The sequence below is a fragment of the Acanthaster planci genome, linkage group LG11, assembly GCF_054643075.1.
Source record: "Acanthaster planci isolate LZ-2023a linkage group LG11, COTS_SCS, whole genome shotgun sequence".
Taxonomy (NCBI): Eukaryota; Metazoa; Echinodermata; class Asteroidea; order Valvatida; family Acanthasteridae; genus Acanthaster; species Acanthaster planci.
Genome location: NC_141787.1, coordinates 3,624,875 through 3,648,991, shown reverse-complemented (window position 1 = coordinate 3,648,991; position 24,117 = coordinate 3,624,875). Strand labels below are relative to the sequence as shown.

General features: G+C 44.0%; 1 protein-coding gene across 4 annotated transcripts in view; it reads left to right on the top strand.

The window, feature by feature from the left end:
• The window catches only part of wdr5 (WD repeat domain 5), a 220,288-nt gene that overhangs the window by 178,455 nt on the left and 17,716 nt on the right, over positions 1-24,117 (top strand). For 3 of the 4 annotated variants that reach the window (XM_087143635.1, XM_022252318.2, XM_087143636.1), the window contains 2 exons: positions 16,704-16,750; positions 18,966-19,041. The exons of the other annotated variant lie outside the window; for it this stretch is intronic. In XM_087143635.1, coding sequence (XP_086999761.1) covers positions 16,704-16,750; positions 18,966-19,041 — 123 coding nt within the window. The remainder of the gene's footprint in view (positions 1-16,703; positions 16,751-18,965; positions 19,042-24,117) is intronic. 4 annotated transcript variants of the gene reach the window in all.

Genomic DNA, 24,117 nt, shown 5'->3' with positions numbered 1-24,117 from the left:
TCATGGCACCGAAACTGCTTTACTCAAACTGAGCAACGATTTTCTTTTGAAAAGGAATTCTCAGCATGTGATCCTCCTTGTTTTACTTGATCTTTCAGCTGCTTTCGATACTGTTGATCGTGACATTTTATTGAACCATATTCATTCCAGATTTGGCATTTCGGGCTCAGCACTAAATTGGTTTTCTTCATATTTATCTTGACGTGCTCAACGTGTCTGCTTACACTGCACACAGTCTGACAAGTTTGACGTTACTTGTGGTGTCCCTCAGGGTTCCTGTTTGGGACCTTTTTTATTTATTATGTACTCATCTGCTTTATTCAATGTTTTCAGTCACATTTACCTGATGTGCATTGCTATGCAGATGACGCAATTGTATGTTTCTTTTAAACCTGGAAGTCTACGGTACTCTACCTACCCAAACAATCACTATACATGTATATGGAAATTCCCCATGCACGTTTAGCTACATTCGCTGAAAAGACTCAATCATCCAGGGTACCCCTTGAAATCCCACTATGCACTACGGTCATGCCACCACGTTTGTCTTTCTTTTCTCAGTGCAATACCGCAACAGACGTATCTTTTAGACATCTGCCTGTTTTTCGAGTTCCGTTTTCACTACACAGTCGTGTGTTGGCTTGAATCATCAGGTAGTCTTTCCTGAATAAACTTTTACCTAGTGTGGTTTTTAATCTTGTTAGTAAGAGTGTTATTTCCTTGTTTTTGGTGTCTTTTTTCTTATCTTTTCTGTGTGTACATTCTGCAGGTGATTACCGTTAGTGTTACGAGGACTGGTCAACCCTACAGTCCCCATAGGCCTAGCAGCTAGAGTGGGGGCTTCATGCTTTAGTGGCCACTCTAATCCACAAATCACTAGCTGTATGAGAGGGTGGAATGTAATTTTTAGTGGTTTTCTCATTTAACCACTTGAGTGGGTACTTTATTATTTAAGCATTCATTTGTGGATAAAAGCCAAATGGCTTGAGTGGGCGCTCCTTTATAAAGCAATCAGATGGGGACAAGGCCTAGCTGCTGGAGTGATGCACTCAATTCCGTGCGGCTCTGATAGGGATATAGGCCTTAGCTGCAAGCAGGGGATCCCCCATTGGGACATCCCCTGCTCAAAGTCAAGTATGGAGGCGACTGAAGCGGTAGATTGAGCCTACGATGTTTGCTAGAGGTCCAATCTCATACAGAATAAGGGCAGAGATCCAGTTGCATGAGTGGGCACTCCGTATTCTGGGTGGCTCAGACGAGGACTCTGGCCTTTAGGGGGCTTACCAGTAAGACTTTACCGTTCTTCCGCGTGAAGTCCGCTTTATTCATGGCAAGTCTGTCGTTGCTTAGGGGCCGGAAAGTTAGCGAACTGCACACCCGTGTGCACTCGAGCATGCAATGAGTTAATGAGCTGGCCCAGCCGCCCACTATTGTTAGAGATAAACTACGTCACAAGAGACACGGAGATATTTGCATACTGCATTCTTTCTGCGGACTGGACAATGTTGGAAAACACGATCAACTCAGATACATTTACATATTGCCATTTTTCTGCAGACCGGGCGATGTTCGAACAAAAGTTAAGTTAATCAAACTTGGAGAAACATTCACATATTACGTTCTTTCCACGGATTTTATTATGAAATAGGCCATAACAAAATTCAGGTAACAAACACACGTCTGTGGTCCCGGCAAAAACGCGCATGTTTCTTTGGGGGAAAAATCTTTTACAGCGAAATCACATTGTACGAAATTCCTGTTAAAACGAATGGTTTTCGTGAGGCCGTTGCCTTAACCACTTCGTGCCGGGGCATTTTTCAATGTTGATGATGCTGGGCCGGCATGACTATCATTTTTTTATTTTCAAAATCCTTCAAAAATTCATCATTTCGATTAACGGTCGTTTATAGCCACATGAAGTAATCTTCAGGCACTACTAAGTTGATAGGTGACCTTCATTGACGCCCGAGTATTTCAGCCAGGCCTGCAGCCTTGTAAACAGAGCCCAGATTGTGTGGTGTTATATAACTGTCTTTTGTTCACGAACCTGGCTCAGTGAACTGCTGACCTCTTTTCAATAGGGGCCAGATTAGCGTGCAGCGGTGCTGTATGGCTCATCGCTGCGGTGGTGGAGCGCTTTTGTCCCAGGTGGTAATCCGCTTGCTCTCAATGCCCCAAACCCTGGTATAGGATTTCAAAACAAGGCTGGATTATCACCACTTTTGAGAGTGAACAATGCCGGTAATGCCCAGCAGCCTGGTCTTTTGTTTGGAGTACAGTCTTTTGTTACAGGGCCCTGTTTCCTTAGTCCGAGTTCGGAGACCCCGGCCACCCATATAAACCATACGTCTCCTATCCCGGAGTCCCCGGCAGGAAGTTGTTAAAAACCCTTGTTGACGACCCATTTGTAAAAATGGTTTACCAATCAGGGTGGTTAAAACATGTGCGCAGTGCATCACACTGGTTCCTGCCGGGCTGAACCGTTGCCAAAGAAGGCGTGAGGGAAATGCGGCAACCAGCCAATGTACAATACCTGCCCAAAAGGGTTGCGTACGTTCCACTTCATGTACATGAACGTTGTATAAGAATGCAGCTCTACAGCCGTGATTTTTTACATTGATTACACAAACATCAAAACAAAAATTCCTTCCCTAATTCCGATAAAAATACGCCCAAATACGTTCGCTTGACTACTCCCACATCTCAAGAGCCCAACTAATCGCTGAACACTGAATTATTCATATTGCTGCAAAAAGACCTAGCGTATCCGCCAATGAGACTGTGCGTTTTCATGGCGTAAGTTTTGCGAGACATAGCTATCCAATCGAAATATTCCTTCAATGGTGTCATGCTTCTTCAGTAACTATCTAGCGCACAGTGGGCGAGTGAACTGGGACTACTGATGCCTTGCAGGTTGTGTCAAAAATCATAAGACAGACGGAAAATTAAATTAGAATGTCTCTCTGTGACACAATCTTTGTTGGAAAGACTAGTTACATGGATGGGGGCTCCAGTTGATAAGTCTTCACATACTTGCATGTACACACAGGCCTACATGTGCATGCTGTTTAGCTTCATTGTCATCCATGGCGATTGAAAGCCTTTTCAAAAATCCCTGGATTGATGTTTTTACATGTACATGTATTTGCTTTTTTTAATCTCACATGCACATTTAATATGTTTTCATATGACAGTGAATTTTATTATTGTAAACATATCACAGTAGATTTGATGAACTATAACCAAGAGATCTTTTTCGATATTACATCAACCATGCGTTAAAGTGTATGCACATACACCTGTGCATGTACATGCATAAATGTACATAGGTACAACAATGCACGTTCTGAACGTAGGGTGAACGGAATATTCATGTTTGCTGATTAACATACACCGTTCTTGCTGCGTACGGTCGTCATTGTCAAGTGCTCTTTTGTTAAAAAAAAGTTCACAGACTTTCCCCGGGGAGAACGGTCAGGCCTTACTGGTAAGCCCCCTAACCGCGAGCTTGGTCTCTGTGTTAGTTGGAACCTCCCCCCTTGGGACATTCCTGACTCATTACCATTCCATCTCTCCACCCTCCAACAGACAACGGAGTCAACCGAGCCAACATCTACACTGACCACCCAAGAAATGAGTCAACCCATTGATCACCTGTGGCTAAGAAAAGCCTGCAGGCCCGCAACGGCTACCGGCCGCCTTAGCTCTTCAGTACACAAGGCCGCCTCTTCGGTACCGTCGACTGAGCAGACATCTAGTTGGCTTCATACCAATAATGCCAGGACAGGCTCCGCACATTCCATTGGGACTGGCCTGCCTGATACCTCCTTGACCCACGGTACTGTCGCATCTGACAAAATTCACCGGGTACTGTGAAGCCCACCAGATTGCTACACCGCCATGGTCTTTGACCTCCACAACCAGTCGGCGGCTCTGGCTTTCAGCTTGGTATTCCTGGTAAACCAGAACTTTCTATGACTGGTCCATCACCCCAAGATGACGACACCCACGCCAGGCAAGCTCCCGACTGCCCGCCAAAGGATGGGCCTCCGTCCCTTTTCACTGCATCAGTCACCGGTTCACCCCCACCTTCCAGGCCCAAGGGCAAGCGTTCTTCTTCATTGGTTTCTTCAAAAACCAAGAAGAGACACCACTCAAAACAACGGCTATCTCCACCTGAACCATGGATGACAGCATTCCAGTCCATTAATGAAACTCTCTCCTCAATCTTCCGCTGTCTGAGCGATAAACCCCCACCGGCTTTTTCCACTCCAGACCTGGACTTACCTCCCATGGATCCTCCACCCTCAAGCCGTTCTGCAGTCACACATGACTACTCAGAGCCAATGACCCCGGTATTACGCCAAACTCAGCCACGCCGGCTTCAGAACCCCAAGCCACTGCCACCCAAGACATACTCCTCTTGCCACTCTTTTCGTCCTCCACTTCTGCAACCGACCCAGTGTTGAGCCTCAACTCGCACCTCAACCAGACTGAACCAAGCCCCATCAGGTCGAGGATCTTCATCACGCCCCCCCAGTCCTTCAGGGAACGTCACCAATGACTACACCTACACTTCAAATTCTATAGCTGCCAACTTGGAACCCATCGGCGGTCATCTATAGCAGTTTAGCAGGGTTCTGGTGGGAGATCACTTCAGACAGCTGGATCCTGTCAACTGTCGCACACGGCTACTTCCTAAAGTTTAAGAGTACCCCTCCGTCATACACTCCCAAACTACACTCCCTGCTCCAGAACCAAGTTGTCAGTCACATTCAACCTGACCGCGTGAAGGACAGCTTCCTAGCCACCTTCTTTCTTACTATCAAGAAGTGGACCGACAAATAACCAATCAATCTCAGGCCACTCAACAAATACATCCGCCCCAGAAATTCCGAATGGAAACCATACTTTCAGTGATATGTTTCATCCCAATTCCATCCTGGGCAAGGAAGATCGACCCTCGGGATGCCTATCTACACATTCCCATCCATGAAGCAGACTGCAAGTTCCTTCGGTTCATATACATGGGAGATGTCTACGAATTTGGGGCCCTAGCACTAGGGTTTCAACTCGGATGGCGAAAAACTGTTGCCGCTCATCTATGACAGCTGGACCTGATTTTCCAGTATCTGGACGACTGACTGATTATAGGCTGCACCCCAGAGAAGGCCGTAGCATCAACTTGCCTAACCTACGACCTTTCTTCCCGCCTTGGCTTCATCATCAATCAGGAAAAATCAAGTCTGTCCCATCTCAATTCCCGACTTACCTCGGGGTGAAACTCAACCTCCACAAGGGCATTATCACCCCGACAGCCGAACGTATTGCCAAGCTCCGGGAGTGTGTCTCTTCTTTGCTCAACCCAGTTTTCACCAGCCATCACTTGGCTTCGCCTCCTCAGGCTGATGGCGAGTATGGTCGATCTAGTACCTTGGTGCAGGCTTTGCATGTGACCTCTCCAGCTCCATCTGTTATCCTGTCACCGACACCGTAGACTCTTCCCCCACAGTAACTGTGTGGGTCGGGTCTACCAGAGAATACCAACCCAGACAGTCCTCTCCTGCCTGTCCTCCCCACCTGACTTTGACATTTTTAGTCACTTTGAAGAGGACAAACATGGTGGCATGACCACAGTACATAGTGGGAGGTCGAGGGGCACCTCAGATGATTAAGTCTTTTCAGCGAATAGTTATTCATGTAAAGGGGAAAAATGGCACACTATGGGGAACCTCACAAAACAATAATAAATCTAACTAAACCAGGGATCTTTTAGGGAAAGGTCACAGGAAACTGAATTAATAAGGACTCACACACCAATATTTGCCTTCAAAAAAGGAAACAAGAATTTATTAATGAAAAAGTACTGGAAAAAAATGAAAAAAAAAAGGACTAAACCAAGACCAACACATTGTGTGTATGATAAAATTGACCTTATTCGTCTACACTAGGACTTCAATTACTGACTTCTAGCAGAATAGGGCTCAAGCAGAAAAACCACACTCCAGTTAGGAGGGAAAATACATATGAAGTTGACTGGTCTCTGGTGATTTGCTACACTGAGTGTGGCCAGACCATGAGCCCACACTATACAGTGGAACGCCGCTATACCGAACACAGCTAAACCGAACATTTGGCTGTATCGAACATCGTCCTTGGCTCCCAAGAATTTGTGCATGGAAACCACCGAACAGTATTCAGTTGCCGTTTGTAATTTCCGAACGTCAACATGATAAACAGTCAGTATTTTTTCATGTTGGAAAGTGACAAGTGGCCATTATTTCCCCAAGGATTAGAAGGGAAAGCCACTATTTGTCAACGGTATTGAATAGACACTGGTTACATGATCGGAAGAAAAGCACACGTACGCGCACGGTGGCATTGCACTAACAATAGTCTAAAGAGGGAGCCACTGATACACAAGTCAACCGAAATTCGCCACAGCATGCATCAGAGATCAATCCTGAGCAGTAGTTTCACGACTTTTAGGATAAACTTGATATCAACTTTTTGACTCAAGTTTAAATAAAAAACAAAAATAGTTAACAGATACATTTCTAGAAACCTTAAACTTGAATGCAATGGCAAAACATCACGAAAACAGCGAACCAAGGTATCACAAGAGGGTGCACTTTGGTTAGACAAGAGAGGCGCTATTCAACATGGCAACGAAATGTTCAGCAGTTAAATTCGCTATACCAAACGACCGTTGTACCGAACATTTAGCATTAACCCTGTTTTGTTCGTTATAGCAGCATTCCACTGTATGGGGGAAGCTGGGGTTTAAACAAATAGTGGGGCACACTACTAAAAAAAAATCAAGGACTCCAAACTAAAGCTATACATTTTTAAAGGGGAACTACTGCTGTGTAAAAACATGCATTTAAATAACATACTCATTTCTGGCTCTGCCACACTTGCCCCATCTTAAATCATTGCTGTCCTCAGCAATGCAAATGAAACTAAATTGAATACAAATATTCATACACATTATACAGCATAACTTAGCAACATGAAACAGTTATTATTGTACAGGTAACCAACCAAATACACTCAGGCATTTAGGGACAAAACCGGTATTAACGACTCACCACGTACATGAGTCTTGGAACTCCTCTGGTGGAGGAATGGCATGCGTGGACATCTGCAGTCAAGCCATAGACGTCTGTTTGAATTGTTTCCAGTGTTGCCTCGTGTATGCCATGGTCTCATTATGAAGTTTGGGTCAAAAGAATTTCTGCTTCACAAGTTTTAGCACCTGTCCAAAGTTTAATGTCTCCATACTGTGGTGAAGGCTCCTGAAGATGTCATACTTAATCATGTGGGGTAGTACTTCAAGTATCTGAGCTTGGTTCCACCAGTCCTGTAAATAGTAGGCCGCCCTTCACTTCCACGTTATCCCACACCTGTAGCAGCCGCTGCACCACCTTGGGCTCATGGGCCATCTTACTACGACTCATCCTCTTGAGACTGTCCAGCTTCATATCCGCGACCCTCCGTATGGCTGGATCTCGCTGCTGGGCTTCCTGCAGACTGTGGCCACTTCTTGTTACGCCTCCACTCTCATGGTTTGGCTCTTCATCAATTCGAGCACTGGCAGGGGCTGCTTTCGGGTATCTAGAGGGGACTTTAGGGGCTTCAGGACTCTTGGGTATAGACTCATTGATGGTGATTGGGGTTACTGGGAGACTTTGTCTTGTCAAAGTTCAGCATGGATTCCAAGTTGTGGATGTAATTATTCTGTCGCTGCTGCTCACCAATAATCTGGGTGCTCATCGCCTTCAATGTGTGGATTTGGTGAAACTGTTGCAGTATGACTCTCTGCATACAGGCTTGATGCTGCAATAACTGTAAGATGCTGGACTGTTGGTCAACAGTCACTGGTTCCTCTTGGCAACTTTGGGTGAAACCATTGGGAAGTGGATCAAATCCACAAAACTGAAGGGTAGTCAGTGCTTCCGCCATCGTGTCCACTCACAGATCCACTAAAACAACACTGTGTTGGTTAGGACCTAACCTCTGACCAATGAACATAAAAGACTGACAACCCTTCAAAAAAAAAAAAGAAAAATGACCTAGTCCCTTTAAAAATACCATAATTCCCTACCCTGATTCTCCACCCAAAAATTGAAAAAAGTGTAACTGGGAAAAATGGCACATTATGAGTAACTCATACACACTCACACAAATTTTCCGCTTAAGCAGCACTGCGAAATTGGCCCCGATCATTCATAGAAATTTTGTTGAATTTTCCTAGGGGAGAACTTTGTCTATGCTAGGTAAGCAGGCTTTTGTCTCTGCAGCTCATAAATTATGAACTGCACTAAGAAATGAGCAGCATTCCTTTTTCAGAGGGCTTTCGCTGCTGTCTCTTCATAACCCTTGGCCCTGAATTTGTAACTTTAGTATGTTTTGCTGTGACTTTAGTATATACAGTAAAATCTCGATAAGTCAAAGCTCAGGAGAATGGACGAAAAGTTCGAGTTATCCGACGTTCGAGTTATCGAATGTTACACGCTTCAGTGCACACACTACCTTACTGGCTTACGGCAGTTGGCTTGCAAGCTGAGTTGCACATGAAGTGGATTTTAGGCTATCCGTACTGTGCATGTTTTCCTCAAACATCATCATTAAACATATTTTTATGTGGTACATTAATAAACAATGAACCAATGAAGTTATGTACCGGTACCTGTGTCTACGTCTTGGGGATTTTATTCATTTGCTTTGCGTGATAGGGCTGTTACCGCATAATGCAGCGCGCGGGCCAGTCGGTCAGGGTTTCTGTGCTGGGTCATGTGATACATGTACAAAGTGCTTGAGGGCACATCATTAGTGCCTGATTTAGGCTGCATCCAAATCTCTTGTCTAGGGCTAGGTCATGGTATTCACTCCATTGGAAATGCATGGAGACGCGCAGACAATAGACCTAGCCGTAGCTCTGGAAGCCCGCTTCGAATACGGCCTTATTATGTGGTTGCGGTTGATGCCCACCCAGTGCTTGTCAACGTGACAATAGCAGCCCGTGTGAACATGCTCAGCTCATCAAAGAAAAGTTGTGCGCGTGACAGTAATGTCTCATAATGAAGGCAAGCATTCTTTCATCACTTTTTATTGTATCAGGGCCATAATATTAGAATTGCATGACGGTGATGACCCAGCCTTCCTCTGTGTACAGTAGTATATTTTTCATCCTAGAGACCTAATCATTATCGCATACGCGTATATTTCTGTAGTTGTTAGCGCCACAAACAACAGGCTGCTCCCATAGCTCCCGAAAAGATCCAGGTTCTTAGCTTTTCCAGGATGTAGTTACCCCTGAGGAGCATGCAAATCAGAGTTCCCAACACCGCTGACAACTCTGGATTACTCTGGAGAATATTGGATATCCTGCTTTTCCTGCTTTTGAAGGTTTTTTACAAGCAAACTGCCAATTCAGGAGTGCCTTGCAACCATGATATACAGCAGGATCGTCTTGATGAGCCTGTCATGGACTGTGCACAAGGTGAATAGCCAAACACAATACAACAAAGATAGGCTTGGTTTGTGCAAACGCAGGACCAGACAAGGAACAAGGGCAGGAAAAAGCACCACAAGATCAAAATGTCCGTTGTTTGAAAACCATGTGTATGGAAACCGTCTTAAACCTGCAGCACCAACGGACCTGGAGCCTGCCAGCTCGGGCCGTGAGGCACTAACATCTGCCCCCGCATCAGTGACCATTGGAACTTTTAATGTTCAAATTCTTAAGAAGGACTACCAACTGTATGAGCTGACCAAGCTCTGTAAAGCCCAAAACTACGACATAAATGGGATTCAGGAACATTGCAGGGTTTTGGACATGCCTACCATGTGCATTGACGTTGGATGTGGCTGGAAAGCACATCTTGCCACTGCCCTTGCATGGGACCACAGGGGTGGAGGTTTCCGGTCTCTCCCAGAGTCGATCAAACTGTACTTAATGTAGAACCGATACACTATTGAATAATCTCAACAACTGTGCAACTGAACAATAAGCGCTTGCACCTGACAAACTGTCATGTGCCAACTGCCTGTGCTGGTGACATCACTGAGACCAACGATTGTATCAACATCGTCGGTGGATATCTGGCCTCGAAACCACGTCGTGACATAATGGCATTCGTCTGTGATCTAAACGCTGATCTCCCACCGGATGGTTTCACGGTAAAGAACAGCTGCCATCATCAAGCTTGTGCTCGCATGACACCTCACATTGAAGCGGTCTTGGACTTTGTCGTTAGCAGCGACCTAGTGGCATGTAATGGTGTCATGTGACAGTGCCATTCCCAGCTGCCAACTTTTCATGGACTACAGAAACGAAAGTGTGCGCTAGATTACATCTTCGTGAATAAGAAATGGACAACTTCGATACACAAGGTATGCAACATCAAACCAGGATGCGTTTGCTCAGATCACACACTTGTAAACGTGCACACTCAGTCTTAGATTGTGGGAGTCGACGAAACACGCCCAGAAAGATCATCCACTGCTTTGGTCTGCTCCGAGAATGCCCGCCACATGACAGCGTTTTATTGACAAAGTTTTGGGAAAGCTGGACCGAAGACCAGGCTACACAGCTTATGTTGAATCAGTTAGACACATCACAGCCAAAGTTATACCCGGGCATCACCCCTCACGGAGAGTATGTTTATGGGATGCAGACCCAGAGGAAAAACAAGCCAGACATCAACTCAGAGCTACTCCCCAAACAAATCCAAATTCAAATCACCGACAATGGAAGGTGAACCTTGAAAACACATATGAACGGCTGAGGGAGGAGCTTATACATCAAATAACCACTGAGATTTCACAACACCACCATGAGCCAAGCCATCTGGCGAGCTATTGATAAGATCACCGGCAAAAAAGTGTGACCCACTGCCATCATCACTGCTGAGTCCACACAAGACAAGCTATCGAAAATAGCTGGCTACTTTCGTGGGCTCTTGAATATCCAGCCCCTAGAACTGGATCTGTCGCCACCTGGACCACTGCCGCTGGCATCAGATATCAATGTCAGCATCAATTACATCACAATTGACAAACTCCGCAAGGCTGCCCTACAAACTCCATCTGGGAAAGCTGCAGGTCCTGATGAGCTGCCATCTGACATCGTTGGCACCCTCCCGCTGTTGGATTGCGTTCCACCCATCATGAACACCATGCTGGCTTGCGGCGGACCTCCACTGGAATGGAGACGCTCCATCATCGTCGCAATCCCCCAAAAAGGAACAGTACGTCACTCACCAATCAGTGCGGACTCAGTCTTTTGTCAGTTCATACAAAATTCTTCAACCGTGTCCTATTGATTCGTCTACGGGAGCGGCTGGAGACACTCATCCTGCCATGGCAGGCTGGTTTTTTACCTTATTGTAATACTGTTGAACAAATTACATGTCTTCGAATGGTAATCAACACATGCCGCTCAAAGAAGTGGAGCTTGGTGATAACCTTTGTGGATTTCTCCAAGGCTTTCGACTGTGCTGTCCGTGGGGCTCTTAGAGAAATTCTGTACGCCAACACAGCTGCATGTGTGCGTCCATCCTCAGGCTGTACTGATGAGTTTGACACAACATCCTGTGTACTTCAAGGAGATACACTGGTGCCCGACATGTTTGTCATCGTCATGAACTACATCTTGTGCATGTCGCTCATTCTCGAAGATGGGTACACTGTGAGAGGACGTCTATCAGTGTGACGGATTACAACGATGCTGTGCTAATGTCCAATGATGCGGAAGCAGCACAAAGCCAACTACATCATTTTGAGACAGCATCAGCCAAAGTGGGCCTACTATGCCAGACTCTATGCCAGCAAGACAAAGGTCATGTACATTAGAGACTCTCCACATTCTATCATCCGCACAACAACCAACATTGCCCTTGCGGTCTGCGAGGACTTTTGCTACCTTGGTTGCAACGTGGCAGATAGTAGAAGCGCCATTCAACAGTGTCAACAGCTGGCCTGGATTGCTTCCCGAAAACTTACATCTGTTTGGGATGGAGCAGCCTGCGGTAGTGTCAAAATGCAGCTCTTTAAGTCAACAGTCGAGACAGTTCTGCTCTACAACTGAAACCCTGATAACTGAAATCATGGACAGGCGTTTTGATGCTTCGCATCATGCCCTTATGTGCTACTGCCTTGGTGTGCATTTCCCGGTTCGGCTGTCTTCTACCGACCTGTACGCTTGCACCCAGGTAGCACCTGCCACCGCTAAGAAGCCGTCTTCGCCTAATCAGCCACGGCTTTTAAGGAGCGGAGGTGCATTTGGCTATCTTCGTGGACCCTCATAACCAAACATCAGAATCTTTTTGCCAAGGAGGTGGCCTTCACCGCACCTACATTGCCCAAGTCAAAGACAACCGTCACACCATTGGCCATCAACACAACTAGGCCATCCATGCTGCCCAGAATCAAGCTGGGAAGCTGAAGTTTATCACAGCATTGATATAACTTTGGTCACAACACCTCAAGTCACAGGAGCTTGAGTAGCGTCAACTAGTCAGTGTATATTTCTGAAATCCATCAAACTCCTGAAATTGTTTAGTGTCTTCTGGTTACCCACCATATTGCCGCAGAGTTTCAATCTGTTTAAAACTCTGTTTTAATCCTGGGCTGTAGATTGTCACAGTGTTGTAGTCGAGTACTTTTTTACGAGTACAGAGTGCTGCCAAGTACTTAATTTTCTGAGTACCTGAAAGTCCGATTACTTTACCAGCCAAGTACAAAACTGATTTTCAAGTACGAGTACTAGTACCTACAGGTAAGAGTATGAGTACTTGTATCTCCGAGTACAAGTACAATTATTTCTAATTATGAGTACAAGTCAGAGTACTTTAAGTGTGGGAAAAATAGTCAAATTTGTGTGTCGAAATGTTTGTGAATGCGAACAATGGATCTACAAATTTGTTTGCAACTGATTGTTTCCATCAAAATCTGCCATAGCATTTCCAAATCAGTATCTTTAGGTATGAAGTTGTTGCAGATTATATCTAGTTCAGAAACTGTATACTTATATTTTAGGCTCCTTGACAGAACACAGAAGTACAACTAATTTTTTTGTGCTGTATAAATATACAGCACAAAAAAATCAGTTGTGATGCAACAGCAAAAGCAAAGGTAAAATTTTTTATGTACAACAATACCTCCGTAACTCGAACTATGCCCAAACCACTATATCCACTTATTTTGAAAATGTAAAAGCATCAACAATGAGCAAATGCTGTTGATACGTGACCCAATTTCACGGAGCTGCTTCAGTACAAAATTTGCTGATGTACCAAAAAAACTTGCTCAAAAACAAAGGTTACCAGCTAAAACTCTGTGCGATTGTCATGCCAACCAAAAAAATGTAAATAACATTACAAAACAATTTACCGAACAATGGTGTTGTGATTGCTGATTTGTGCTTACATGTGGCCATGTACAATGTACATAATAATAAAAGAGAGCGTAATAACAGATGACATTGCGTGCAATCATGGTCTGCCTGAAACAGGACTCTGTTTTCTACACAGGAAGCAACACATTGTTCTGTCAGGGTAAATCTTCCCTACCTTTTTATCAAGCGAAAATATTATCTTGCTGTAAGTATATAAAACAGAAAAACTACAGTTTTGATGAGGAACATCGGAACAGACAACAGATCTGCAAAACACCTTCACACCAGCTACTGTACAGAGGAAATGTCCCGGATGCTGCACCACCACATACACGCAGAATGCACCTGCACAAATTGTCAGCGCTGGTCATGTCACATGTGGACCACACCAGTGCTACGTACATCATGGATTAAAAGGCTTTTATGTACAACAGTACCTCCGTAACTCAAACTATGCCCAAACCACTATATCCACTTATTTTGAAGTTTCTGATCCAAAAAACTGCCACCACAATGCTTCAAATGGCATTGAAAGCATTGTAAGTCTAGGGTTAAGAGTCATCACTGCCAAGCGCATTTCGTTTCTCACTAGGACCACTTCTGTGCAAGCTGCATTCTTGAACCTGCAACAAATCCTGGCTTTCAAGCTACCAAAGGTAGCCTGATTGCTACCATGGACGGAAATGTAACCCCCTTCAGGTAGTCCAATCACTGACACTGCAGCGGTTATGTACAGCGTGTCATGTTGTAAAAAAGACTAAGCGAAATGAAAGTTTTGCATCACAAAGGTACTACAATAAAGTGGTTTATTTCAATCCATAAGAAATTTTTAGGATAACTCTATTCCCTTGAGGTTCGCATTGTCAAGATGTTACTAGTACGTTTGACTGGCTGACTATATTATGGCCTGTTAACAGCAGATAAAACATGCTCATTAAAAATAATTTCCCCCTTTTTGAGGTGAATTTCTTTCAGACACATCATCCTTTTGTGTTTGTAAATTCCTTACATTGTGAGGCAAAATTTATTAACTAGTTTGGCTTGTAATCTGGAGACAGCTTGCAAAATGTCCCTTTGGCCTCGATAGTCATTCATGATCCATGATAGCACAATTTTTGAGTAGAGCCACTCCAAGCTCCATGAAGAGCACTTCTTCCATACACTTGCCAAAATTGGTAATAATCAGCTATACCGTTGATCAGCACTAGTGCAGAGTTTTATTTCTGTGCGATCATTCCCTAGATTTGGGGGATTCATAGCGGCTAGGTGGCACAGATCATCAAGGCTGTGTGAATATCTGTCTTGCATACATACCGGTATGAAAGTTTTACCTCATCCACCTTCTTGACCTGCCATTGGTCTTGACATCATCTAGTGTTGATTTAGCCACCAGTTGACTGTCGTTTAATTTATACAAGGCTCTGGTGGATTCTAAATTTGATACTCTGTAATTTATACTGACTGGGTGTGATTCTTTTTAATTACCTAAAGAAAACATCCAGATCCTGTTCGTTGCTGCTTCTTCTTCTGTAGTGCTGTTTCCTTCAAATATTTTTTCTCGTTAATTAGACCTCTTGGTTACACAAGCTCACAACCAGGAGTCCAGAAAGTGTAAATTGGAGTGTACACAACCCTTCAGCAGTTGCAGAATTTTTCGTATGTACATGTAGGGTGCACCTTATACAGCAAATCATAATTTTTATTATGGTGTGGGGCAGCCTTGCTTTTATTCTCTAGGTGTAGAAATTTCAGAAACAGCTGATACCGATTATGTTACATGAAATTTTCCCAAAATGGAGTAGCAACTACCTTGTCAACTGACCAATAGGAATGAATAGTAGTCTTTAAAATAAGTCCCATTGCAAATGTATTGGCACAAAATACTTCCAGAATTGATACTCACAAATGTTGCAACGTGTGAAGCTGGCAAGCCAGCTTCAATGTCAATTCCGTGCATGCACAGTTCATGAACATGTACATCATATACACACAAATCATGCAGTGTACATGTACTGTACAATGTGATAAACTCCTGTACACAGAAACACAGGTCCTGAAGGTGCCAATACTTCAAGCAGCAATGCCCTCTTCTGCAAAAATAAATGCCTGTATTAATACACTTTCTCTTTCTTAGTGCTTGTATGTGTGGTGCACAATTCTGATTGTCAAAAGTTCTTCGTGAATGAATGAACTCACACTTTTAGCTGAAAGGAAATTTTGTGAAAGCATGCTTGCCTCGAGTACGGGCAAAACAACCTCAAATTAAACTCTCTAACATAGAAAACATACTCACAGAAAAGAGACTAAGTTCTGTTAATTAACTTCCAGAAATCTGCTTGTACTATCGATAGTTTTCAACATGCAACTATAGGCTTGCAAGTAAGTATGGCTGGTGTAGTGTACCATTGCTAGACTGGTTGCCACATTTCTATCACATGTTCTTTTGCATAGGCACTGCTTTGCAGGAACCAGCACAGTATTGCTTTGATGCATTGAGCTTTTCACACGTGTTTTCACAACTGCAACGGCAAAACACAAAGGGAACTCGTGAAAATAACAGAACAGTAAGAATCCAAAACTTCTCTCCCAGATTTTTGGTTTGTCTTGCTGCACAATGCCATTCTCAACACAAGCTGCATGCATGATGCAGGTTTTTTACATCTTGTGATGAGCTAACATGTTCCATATTATAAAGGATTTAGCCAATCAAACTGCCTCACTTACTTAGGCAGCCGTAACATGTAAATGACTAAATTATTGGGCTTTTTTATACGGGTTTTGCCCTTACCTTTACCTTACGAATTTACTGGTACTCGGGCAACCTATGGATGGGGAATTAAGTGGACGTACTGGTATGCTTGCGGCAGAGTAAGGGTTAATTAAGAGAAAATTAGTTCAAAACTAAGAATTTCAATGAATTAAAAAATAGAACTTGCGTAAATTTTGACTCGACTTTTTCAGTTGTATAGCGAGCTATCAATTATACTATCCCCTGCACTATACAGTTGACAAACCCATTACATCACGTACATGTGCATTTATGCTACAACTGTGTAGTTGAGTTTGCAACAAATTTGTGTGCACTTGACTAGACTTTTCATAATTCCCAGACACAATTTTGTTCGGATGTACATATAGCTAGCTCAAACCTTGTGCACACCTTATTTAAAAATGAGTTGTGTCAAATTTTTCATTTTTACATGGTCAAACATTCTGTACCTTGTACATGTGTACATCTGAAAATTTGTGAAAATCCAAGGGTTTAAAAGTTGATACGCATCTTTTGTATGTACTTTTATAGTCGAATCTGGGATACAGCATCAGGCCAGTGCTTGAAGACATTGATCGGTAAGTGATGTTTTTCTTGCATGGACTTAACTGAATTTCCATTCTTCTCTTGGTGATTTGTGAAGAAAGGAGTTATCTGGTCAACTAAGCTGATAACAGCTTACTCTAGTAAGTAGATGTACACTGTAACTTTGCTCGACAATCCCAGTTTATGAGCTCTGATAAGGTTTAAGATTTTAAAGGACCTTTTTTATTGTAAAAAGTTCTTTTGTGTTCCTGTTAAGCAAAATCTTGTAACTTAACATAATATTCAGAATATAAGCCATGCGGTGTAGAAGCCGCAGCATACAAGAATTGGAAAATTAAGATTTAAAGTCGTTGTATAAGCCTCACTGGCATATCAGCCACATCACAATGCTGACAATCTAACCACAAAGGTCATTGTGCTATGTGCTGAAGTAAAACGCCAGTACAATACATCAATATTTCCATTACACATGCAATCCTAATAAATCTAAGCAAAGTGCAAATGAATACCACTACTAGAAATGAATTTTAAGTCCTGAAAATTAAGGATTTATACATGCTAGATGATTGCTCTGCATAGACTATGTAGCAGCTCTTGCCCTTTTTTCCAAGAGGCTAGCAAAAGTTATGTGGACAGGAATGTACAATAAAATCAAAAGATTGTTTTATCTCATAAGCGAACTTTTTCTCGTCAAAAATGTCATGTGTGGGCCGTGCAGCAGCTCTTGCCCTTTATTTATCAGTGTTTTACATAATCAAGACCAGATACAAGACCATGCTTAAGACCAGTCACAAGTAACAGGTTAATCAATGACAAAGGAATTTTTTTGTTGCAGTTCAGTAGAATAGAGTGTGGCTTGAATTCAGACTGGACGTCTTTGGTTGGTTTTGTGCTGGTCTTGTGTAGGTCTTAAGTGGTCTCGACTACAACACTGTTGTTTTTTTTTAAGATGTATTTTTGCGTTGGGGAGATGTTAATTATATAACGGGTTTGCCCTTTACCCAACGTATATTAATAAGCACTGTATGCACAGTGCTTGTCCGAGAGCTTGCGAAAAAAAACTCACAAGCTTACTCGGGTGGGACTCGAACCCACGACCTCCTGCTTACTAGTGCAGATGTCTTAACCACTCGACCACCGAGCTTGCCGGGGTCGGCTGGCCGGTCCGAGTCAAATGAAGCAGCGGGTACCACAAACTATTTTTAAGATGTATTTTTGCGTTGGGGAGATGTTAATTATATAACGGGTTTGCCCTTTACCCAACGTATATTAATAAGCACTGTGTGCACAGTGCTTGTCCGAAAGCTTGTGAAAAAAACCTCACAAGCTTACTCGGGTGGGACTCAAACCCACAACCTCCTGCTTACTAGTGCAGATGTCCTAACCACTCGACCACCGAGCTTGCCGGGGTCGGCTGGCCGGTCCGAGTCAAATGAAGCAGCGGGTACCGCGAACTATTTTAAGATGTATTTTTGCGTTGGGGAGATGTTAATTATATAACGGGTTTGCCCTTTACCCAACGTATATTAATAAGCACTGTATGCACAGTGCTTGTCCGAGAGCTTGCGAAAAGAAACCTCACAAGCTTACTCGAGTGGGACTCGAACCCACGACCTCCTGCTTATTAGTGCAGATGTCTTAACCACTCGACCACCAAGCTTGCCGGGGTTGGCTGGCCGGTCCGAGTCTCGGACAAGCACTGTGCATACAGTGACTGAATTTATCCTTCAAATGTTGCTGCATAATGTAAGCCATCTGGCGTATGAGCCGCAGAGTCATTTTTCAGCATTAGAATCAATGTATAAGCCATGGCTTATATTCCGAAAATTATGTTAATGTTTCATACTCAGTCACATGCTGTAACTCAGGGTGGGCAAGTCTGAAGTAGTGCTGGGTGAATTCAGAACTTTCATACATGGTTACACTGAGTTGTATTGGGCATGATCTAGCAATTGTGTTCATACTCAACACTGTAGCATCAGACCCAGAGCAAGATCTGATATATAGTGAGGGAAAAAAATGCTAACTGAGACCTAGATTATATACTTTACATGTACATTGATCCTTTGCAGGATTCTTGCTGGGTTAGTGTAGAGTAGCTCAGGGATCCATGTGCTCATTTCTTTTTCATTTTAAGTATGTAACATAAATAAACTTACACATTCAATATTACATCATTTAACCTTACACAAAAACATGTATTTAGGAGGTAGTGTAGCCTTTCAAGTTCTTTTAACTTTTTTGTAGATGATGACAACCCCCCAGTATCATTTGTCAAGTTTTCACCCAATGGCAAGTACATACTGGCTGCTACGTTAGACAAGTAAGTGTTCACTAAATAAAAGAAGGGCCAAGTCCAATTTTTGTGTATATAAATAAAATGTTCATTTGTGACTTGAAGACAAATTCATGTAGTGGCATTGCAAGTCTAAAAAAAATGAAGATATTTTAATGTGGATTTGGCTGCTAATGTATCATGATTTCCATTAAATATAAAGTTCACATATCAAGGTATTCAGATTTCAAAATAATGTTCTTTGTTCCTTGATGTTGCAAGTAGCAAATAACTATTGCAGTTCACATTTAGTGATGTTTCAGCATTGTGATGGCCAGGGTCCTCAAACTTTCTTGCCATTGTTGTGGGCAGAGTTATCACTGAATAATGTAATTAAACTTTAAAAAAAGGTAAAAATTCAACTTCTCCCATCTGTAGCATCTGCAGTAATGATGTCAAGTCTTCTGCGTTCAACTTACCTGAAACGCTTGCTAACATATTATTTCCCTAATGCCAGTTTGCCATTCTCTAAAACTTGATCAAGTGCAGTGTGCCCTCATCTGCCACAATACAATGCATCATTGCCACTGTGATCGTCCTTCTTTTCTTAGTATCATACTTTATGGACATGTATTTGATACCTCGCTATTTATCAGGATCCTTGTTTCACTTCTGTGTTAATATTTTGATTAACTGAGCTCATAGTAGGTTTGTCTTTTTATAAAGTCTTGTGTTTTCTCTTTTATGTAATCTTTGAGAATAAATCTGAAGTAAATTTTCCACTTTTCTGCGTGGATATTTTCTGAATTTCCTTGTACATCCTTTAAGTGTGCGTTTGTTTCTCCCCTGATAATGATAGTATCAAAGCATGCTTGCCACGACCTGCTGACCACCGAGAGTTGAATAAACGAAGAAAGTGCAGTATGCCGCAAACGGTTTCATCCTGGTCAGGGAACATGGGCCCAGACTTCCATTGTATCCTGATACAGCGGCACTTGGCGAGAATGGGGTAAAAGCAAGAAAGTGCAATATGCCCCAAGCGGCCTTACCCTGATCAGGGAACACAGACCTTGTCCTGTATCCTGAGACAGCCATGCACACTAAGAAGTGTGGCAAATTCCTAGTGGCCTCATCCTGGTCAGGAAACATGGACCTTGCCTCCATCGTATCCCGTGACTGCCATCCTCAACAGTAATGGAATATAGTAGAGAAAGTACTGCATACCCCCAGAAGACCTCCCAACCCTCTTTACTGCGGTGGAAAAATTTGGCTTTTTCACTTAGTTTCCGCCATTCTGATTTTGCCCCTAAAATTTCCACCAAATCACAATTTTGACACGCCTATGTATTACTGGAAACTCGTAATCCATGTAATCTTGTGAATGTACAGTAACACGACTTATCCAACTTATGCAAACAGTCAGTGCAGTACATGTTGCACTTGCCACATCCGGGGCAGTCCCCTCTTTTGATGCGTACCAGCTGTGAGATGGACGTAATCATGGACGAGATAACAAAATTGTTAACGGACGAAAATACCCTCTATCAACAAGCTATGTTGTATATAATACTATGCATTGCTAGCTAGAACATTTAGGAACCAAGATTAAGCACCATGTTGTGAATTTTTCACTGAATTTCGCAGTGAATCAAGACAATTAGGAAATGAAAATTATTGCAGACCATTTCAGATGATGCAAACTCTTGTGGAAATCAAAATTTTGTGGAATCGGTGAGTACGTGCGGTACTCTACATCATCATGGACACAGACTCAACTCTTATACAATGCAGTGCTGGTTTTTCCATGTTCATGGAAAGCTGACGTGATGGATTCTGACACCATTACCCAAATGTATTGTTATTGACAAGTGAAATACCATTTTCAATATGGTCACATGTTCAGTAGGCTGTATTCCAATGACATCCTGTTGAATTGTGGGGAGAAGGATTCTTAATTCTTGATAGTCAGTGTTGGGGTGTCTGCCCTAACGGTGTCAGCCTGGTTATAGAATACCAGATCGGTGCCAGTTGAGGATGGGCCTACCCTGAACACCCAGTAGAGCCGATCATGCACTCACTGGAGTGTGGCCATTTCCGAGTCATTTACTGTATATGCTTATGAGGTCTAGTGCAGACAAGCACAAGGTACGATCGTGTCCAAGATGTATCCACTGCCTGCTACTAGGTCTGACACAGTCAGGGTCACCGTGATCATAAAAGTAAGTAATCTGAGTGCCTTGAGTTGGTTCCTCCAGTCATGTTAGATATAATTGAAAGGATGGGTGGACTCTTTACCACAAACCTGCACATGGTAAGAAGTAGATGAGTAGTCATATGGGGCATTCTCTGTGCGTAGATGCTGAACCCTTCCCCTTGCTAGCACTAACTACTTAGTTTCCTGGTTTACCGGTATGCAAGTCCCACAGGGAACGTGATCATTTCCCTTTCATCTTGCATGTTTTAGGGTATTCATCTAGGCATTAATTAAAGTAATGTTCTATGGTGTATAGTAATAAATTTCACATTGATGGAAACCGTCAGACATTTAGGCATGTATTGCTGGGACAATAATCCTATTCCACCGCCCATCAATGCTGGAATTAAGTTGGTAGACAGCTTACCGAACTTTCCCGAAGAGACTCTTCACCTCTGCTTCGAATTACCCTCTCAGTGCTTGCAACTGGCTCTTTGTGAGCTAGTAACACTCAGACAACAGCCGTGTCTTATCGTGATAACAAATCGTCTCTAGGCTATTTCTAGCAAGAACTCATGGAGGTAGTCCAGTCAGTTCTATCTGTGTGAGCTACCTTACTCAAACACCCTACTTAACCACTGAATGATTTCACATGTGGCTACGTCTCCCAACCGGAACTTCAACTTTGATATCGCTACATACTACCAACCCCGCACAATCCCCCAGCCTAACAGACCAGGCTGACATAGTTGCACCAGGTAGATGTGGTCCGGCAGCCACTGCCTGTTAGCCGCAGCATGGTTGCATTGTCCGATGAGCTTGAGGTGGTCAGTTTTGGCTCCGAAGTTACTCTGCCTCCTGATAAGAAAATACTGTATGTGGACCCATACCAGATAATGGTTGTTCATAGGAAAATACTTGGGTCTACTTCGCTCTGCCTACCCAAACAGTTACTACATATGCAAATTTCCCATGTGCGCATGGCCATTCCCTGAATAAGACTTTATCATCCAAGATGCCCTATGATCTCCCACAATGCACTGCGGTCTCACCGTCATGATCATCCTTCTTTTCTCAGCGCCGTATCGCAAAGGACGTGTCTTTTAGACATATTCGAGTTTTCCATTTTCGCTACACACTTCTGTGTTGATTGTATCATCCAGTCATCATGTCTGAATAAACCTTTACCTTATGTGATTTCATTTGTGTTGGTAAGAGTGTTATTTTCTTGTTTCTCGGTGCCCTTTTTTGTCTTTTTATTTGTGTGTGCATTCTGCAGGTGTTTACCGTGAGTTCTAAAAGGAACAGTCAACCCTACACTCCCCATAGGCTTGGCTGCTTGTGTGGTTCATTCATTTGATAAAGTGGCCCGTATAATCCACACAACAATTGCTGCATGAGAGAGCAATTGTAGCAGCAATTGTGGGTTATGGCCTAACTGCTTGAGAGAGCACTTTTGATTTAAAGTGGTTTAATGGGGACAAGGCCTAGCTGCATGGGTCTTCACCCCAATATGTGGCTCTGATGAGGCTAGATCCAGCCCGCGTGTTCACGCGTGAGCTCTGATCACGGACGAAATGAGGGCAAGGCCAAGCCACACGAGAGAGCATTCCATTTCCTAAGCGGCTCAGACGAGGACTCTGGCCTTAACCGCGACGCTCAATTCCGCAGTAGTCAGACTCCCATGGGGAATTTGTGGACTTATAATTTCTATTTCTCCGCCTTCCAACAGACCGCGGAGTCAACTGAGCCAGCGCTTCCTATGACCGTCAAAGACCCAACAAGTTGACCGACAAAACACCTACGGCTCACAAAAGCCAGCGGACTAACGGGGCTCCTGTTCTCCAACCGCCTGCAACGGCTTCCGGCCTCCGTAGCTCTGCTACACACAAGGCTGCATCCTCGGTAGCACCGGCCGACCCAACACCTAGCCGGCCTCATACCAACGCCATCAGGGCAGGCTCCCTGTGCTCCACTGGGTTGGGATTGCCTGATGGTTCTCCAATCCAAGGTGCCAGGGCACCCAGGAAGAACTCGCCAGGCTTTGCGGAACCCACAGGACTACTTCGCCGCCATGGCTTCAGACCTCCACAACCCATCCACGGCTCTGGCTTCTGGCTTGGCATTCCCAGTAATTTGGGAGATGGTGCGGCTGGTCCACCGCCCCAAGAAGACGGCTTCTGTACTAGTCAAACTCCTGTCTGCCCTCCGGGGGATCAGCCTTTGACTTTACCCACAGCGTCGACTGCTGAATCTCCCCCTCGTTCCAGATCAGAAGGCAAGCGCTGTTCTTCCCCTTCATTGGTTGCTTTGAAGACCAAGAAGAGACGTCATTCTAAACAATGTGAATGCTCCCCTGAGCCATGGTTGACAGCGTTCCAGTCCATCAGTGAATCTCTGATCTCCTTTGTTCGCTGCCTAAGCGACAGACCTGAGCAAGTTTCCACCGCTCCGGACCCGGATCTTTCGCACCCGGCTCCCGCAGCCTCAACCCGCTCTGCGGTTACGAACGACTACTCGGAGCGCAGTACTCACTGAAGCCTGGGCCAAGGTGGTGTCCCCCTCCTGAACCTTCGGTCACATACGGGAGCACCCATAGATCTGACCCTGTCATGGCTGCACCTCAGCAGACACAATCGTCAGGAGAAGACGACGCCGACTCAACGGGCGACCTCACCCCCTCTGAAGGCTCCATCTCCTGCAGCATGATATGATCCAAGTCCTCGGCCTTCCAGCTCCTGCTCCCCCCAAGAGGGGCACCGGCCACGCATCTTTCAAATGCAATGTGACTAGGCTGGAGTCTTCGGGTCTCGGATCTCCCAGAGATCCCACTTGACTGCTTTTGCATTGAGATCTTCTATTCAATCAGCAAGGCTACACACTGGCACTCGAGTTGCGAAGACCATTGCCGCCCATTTACGCCAGCTGGA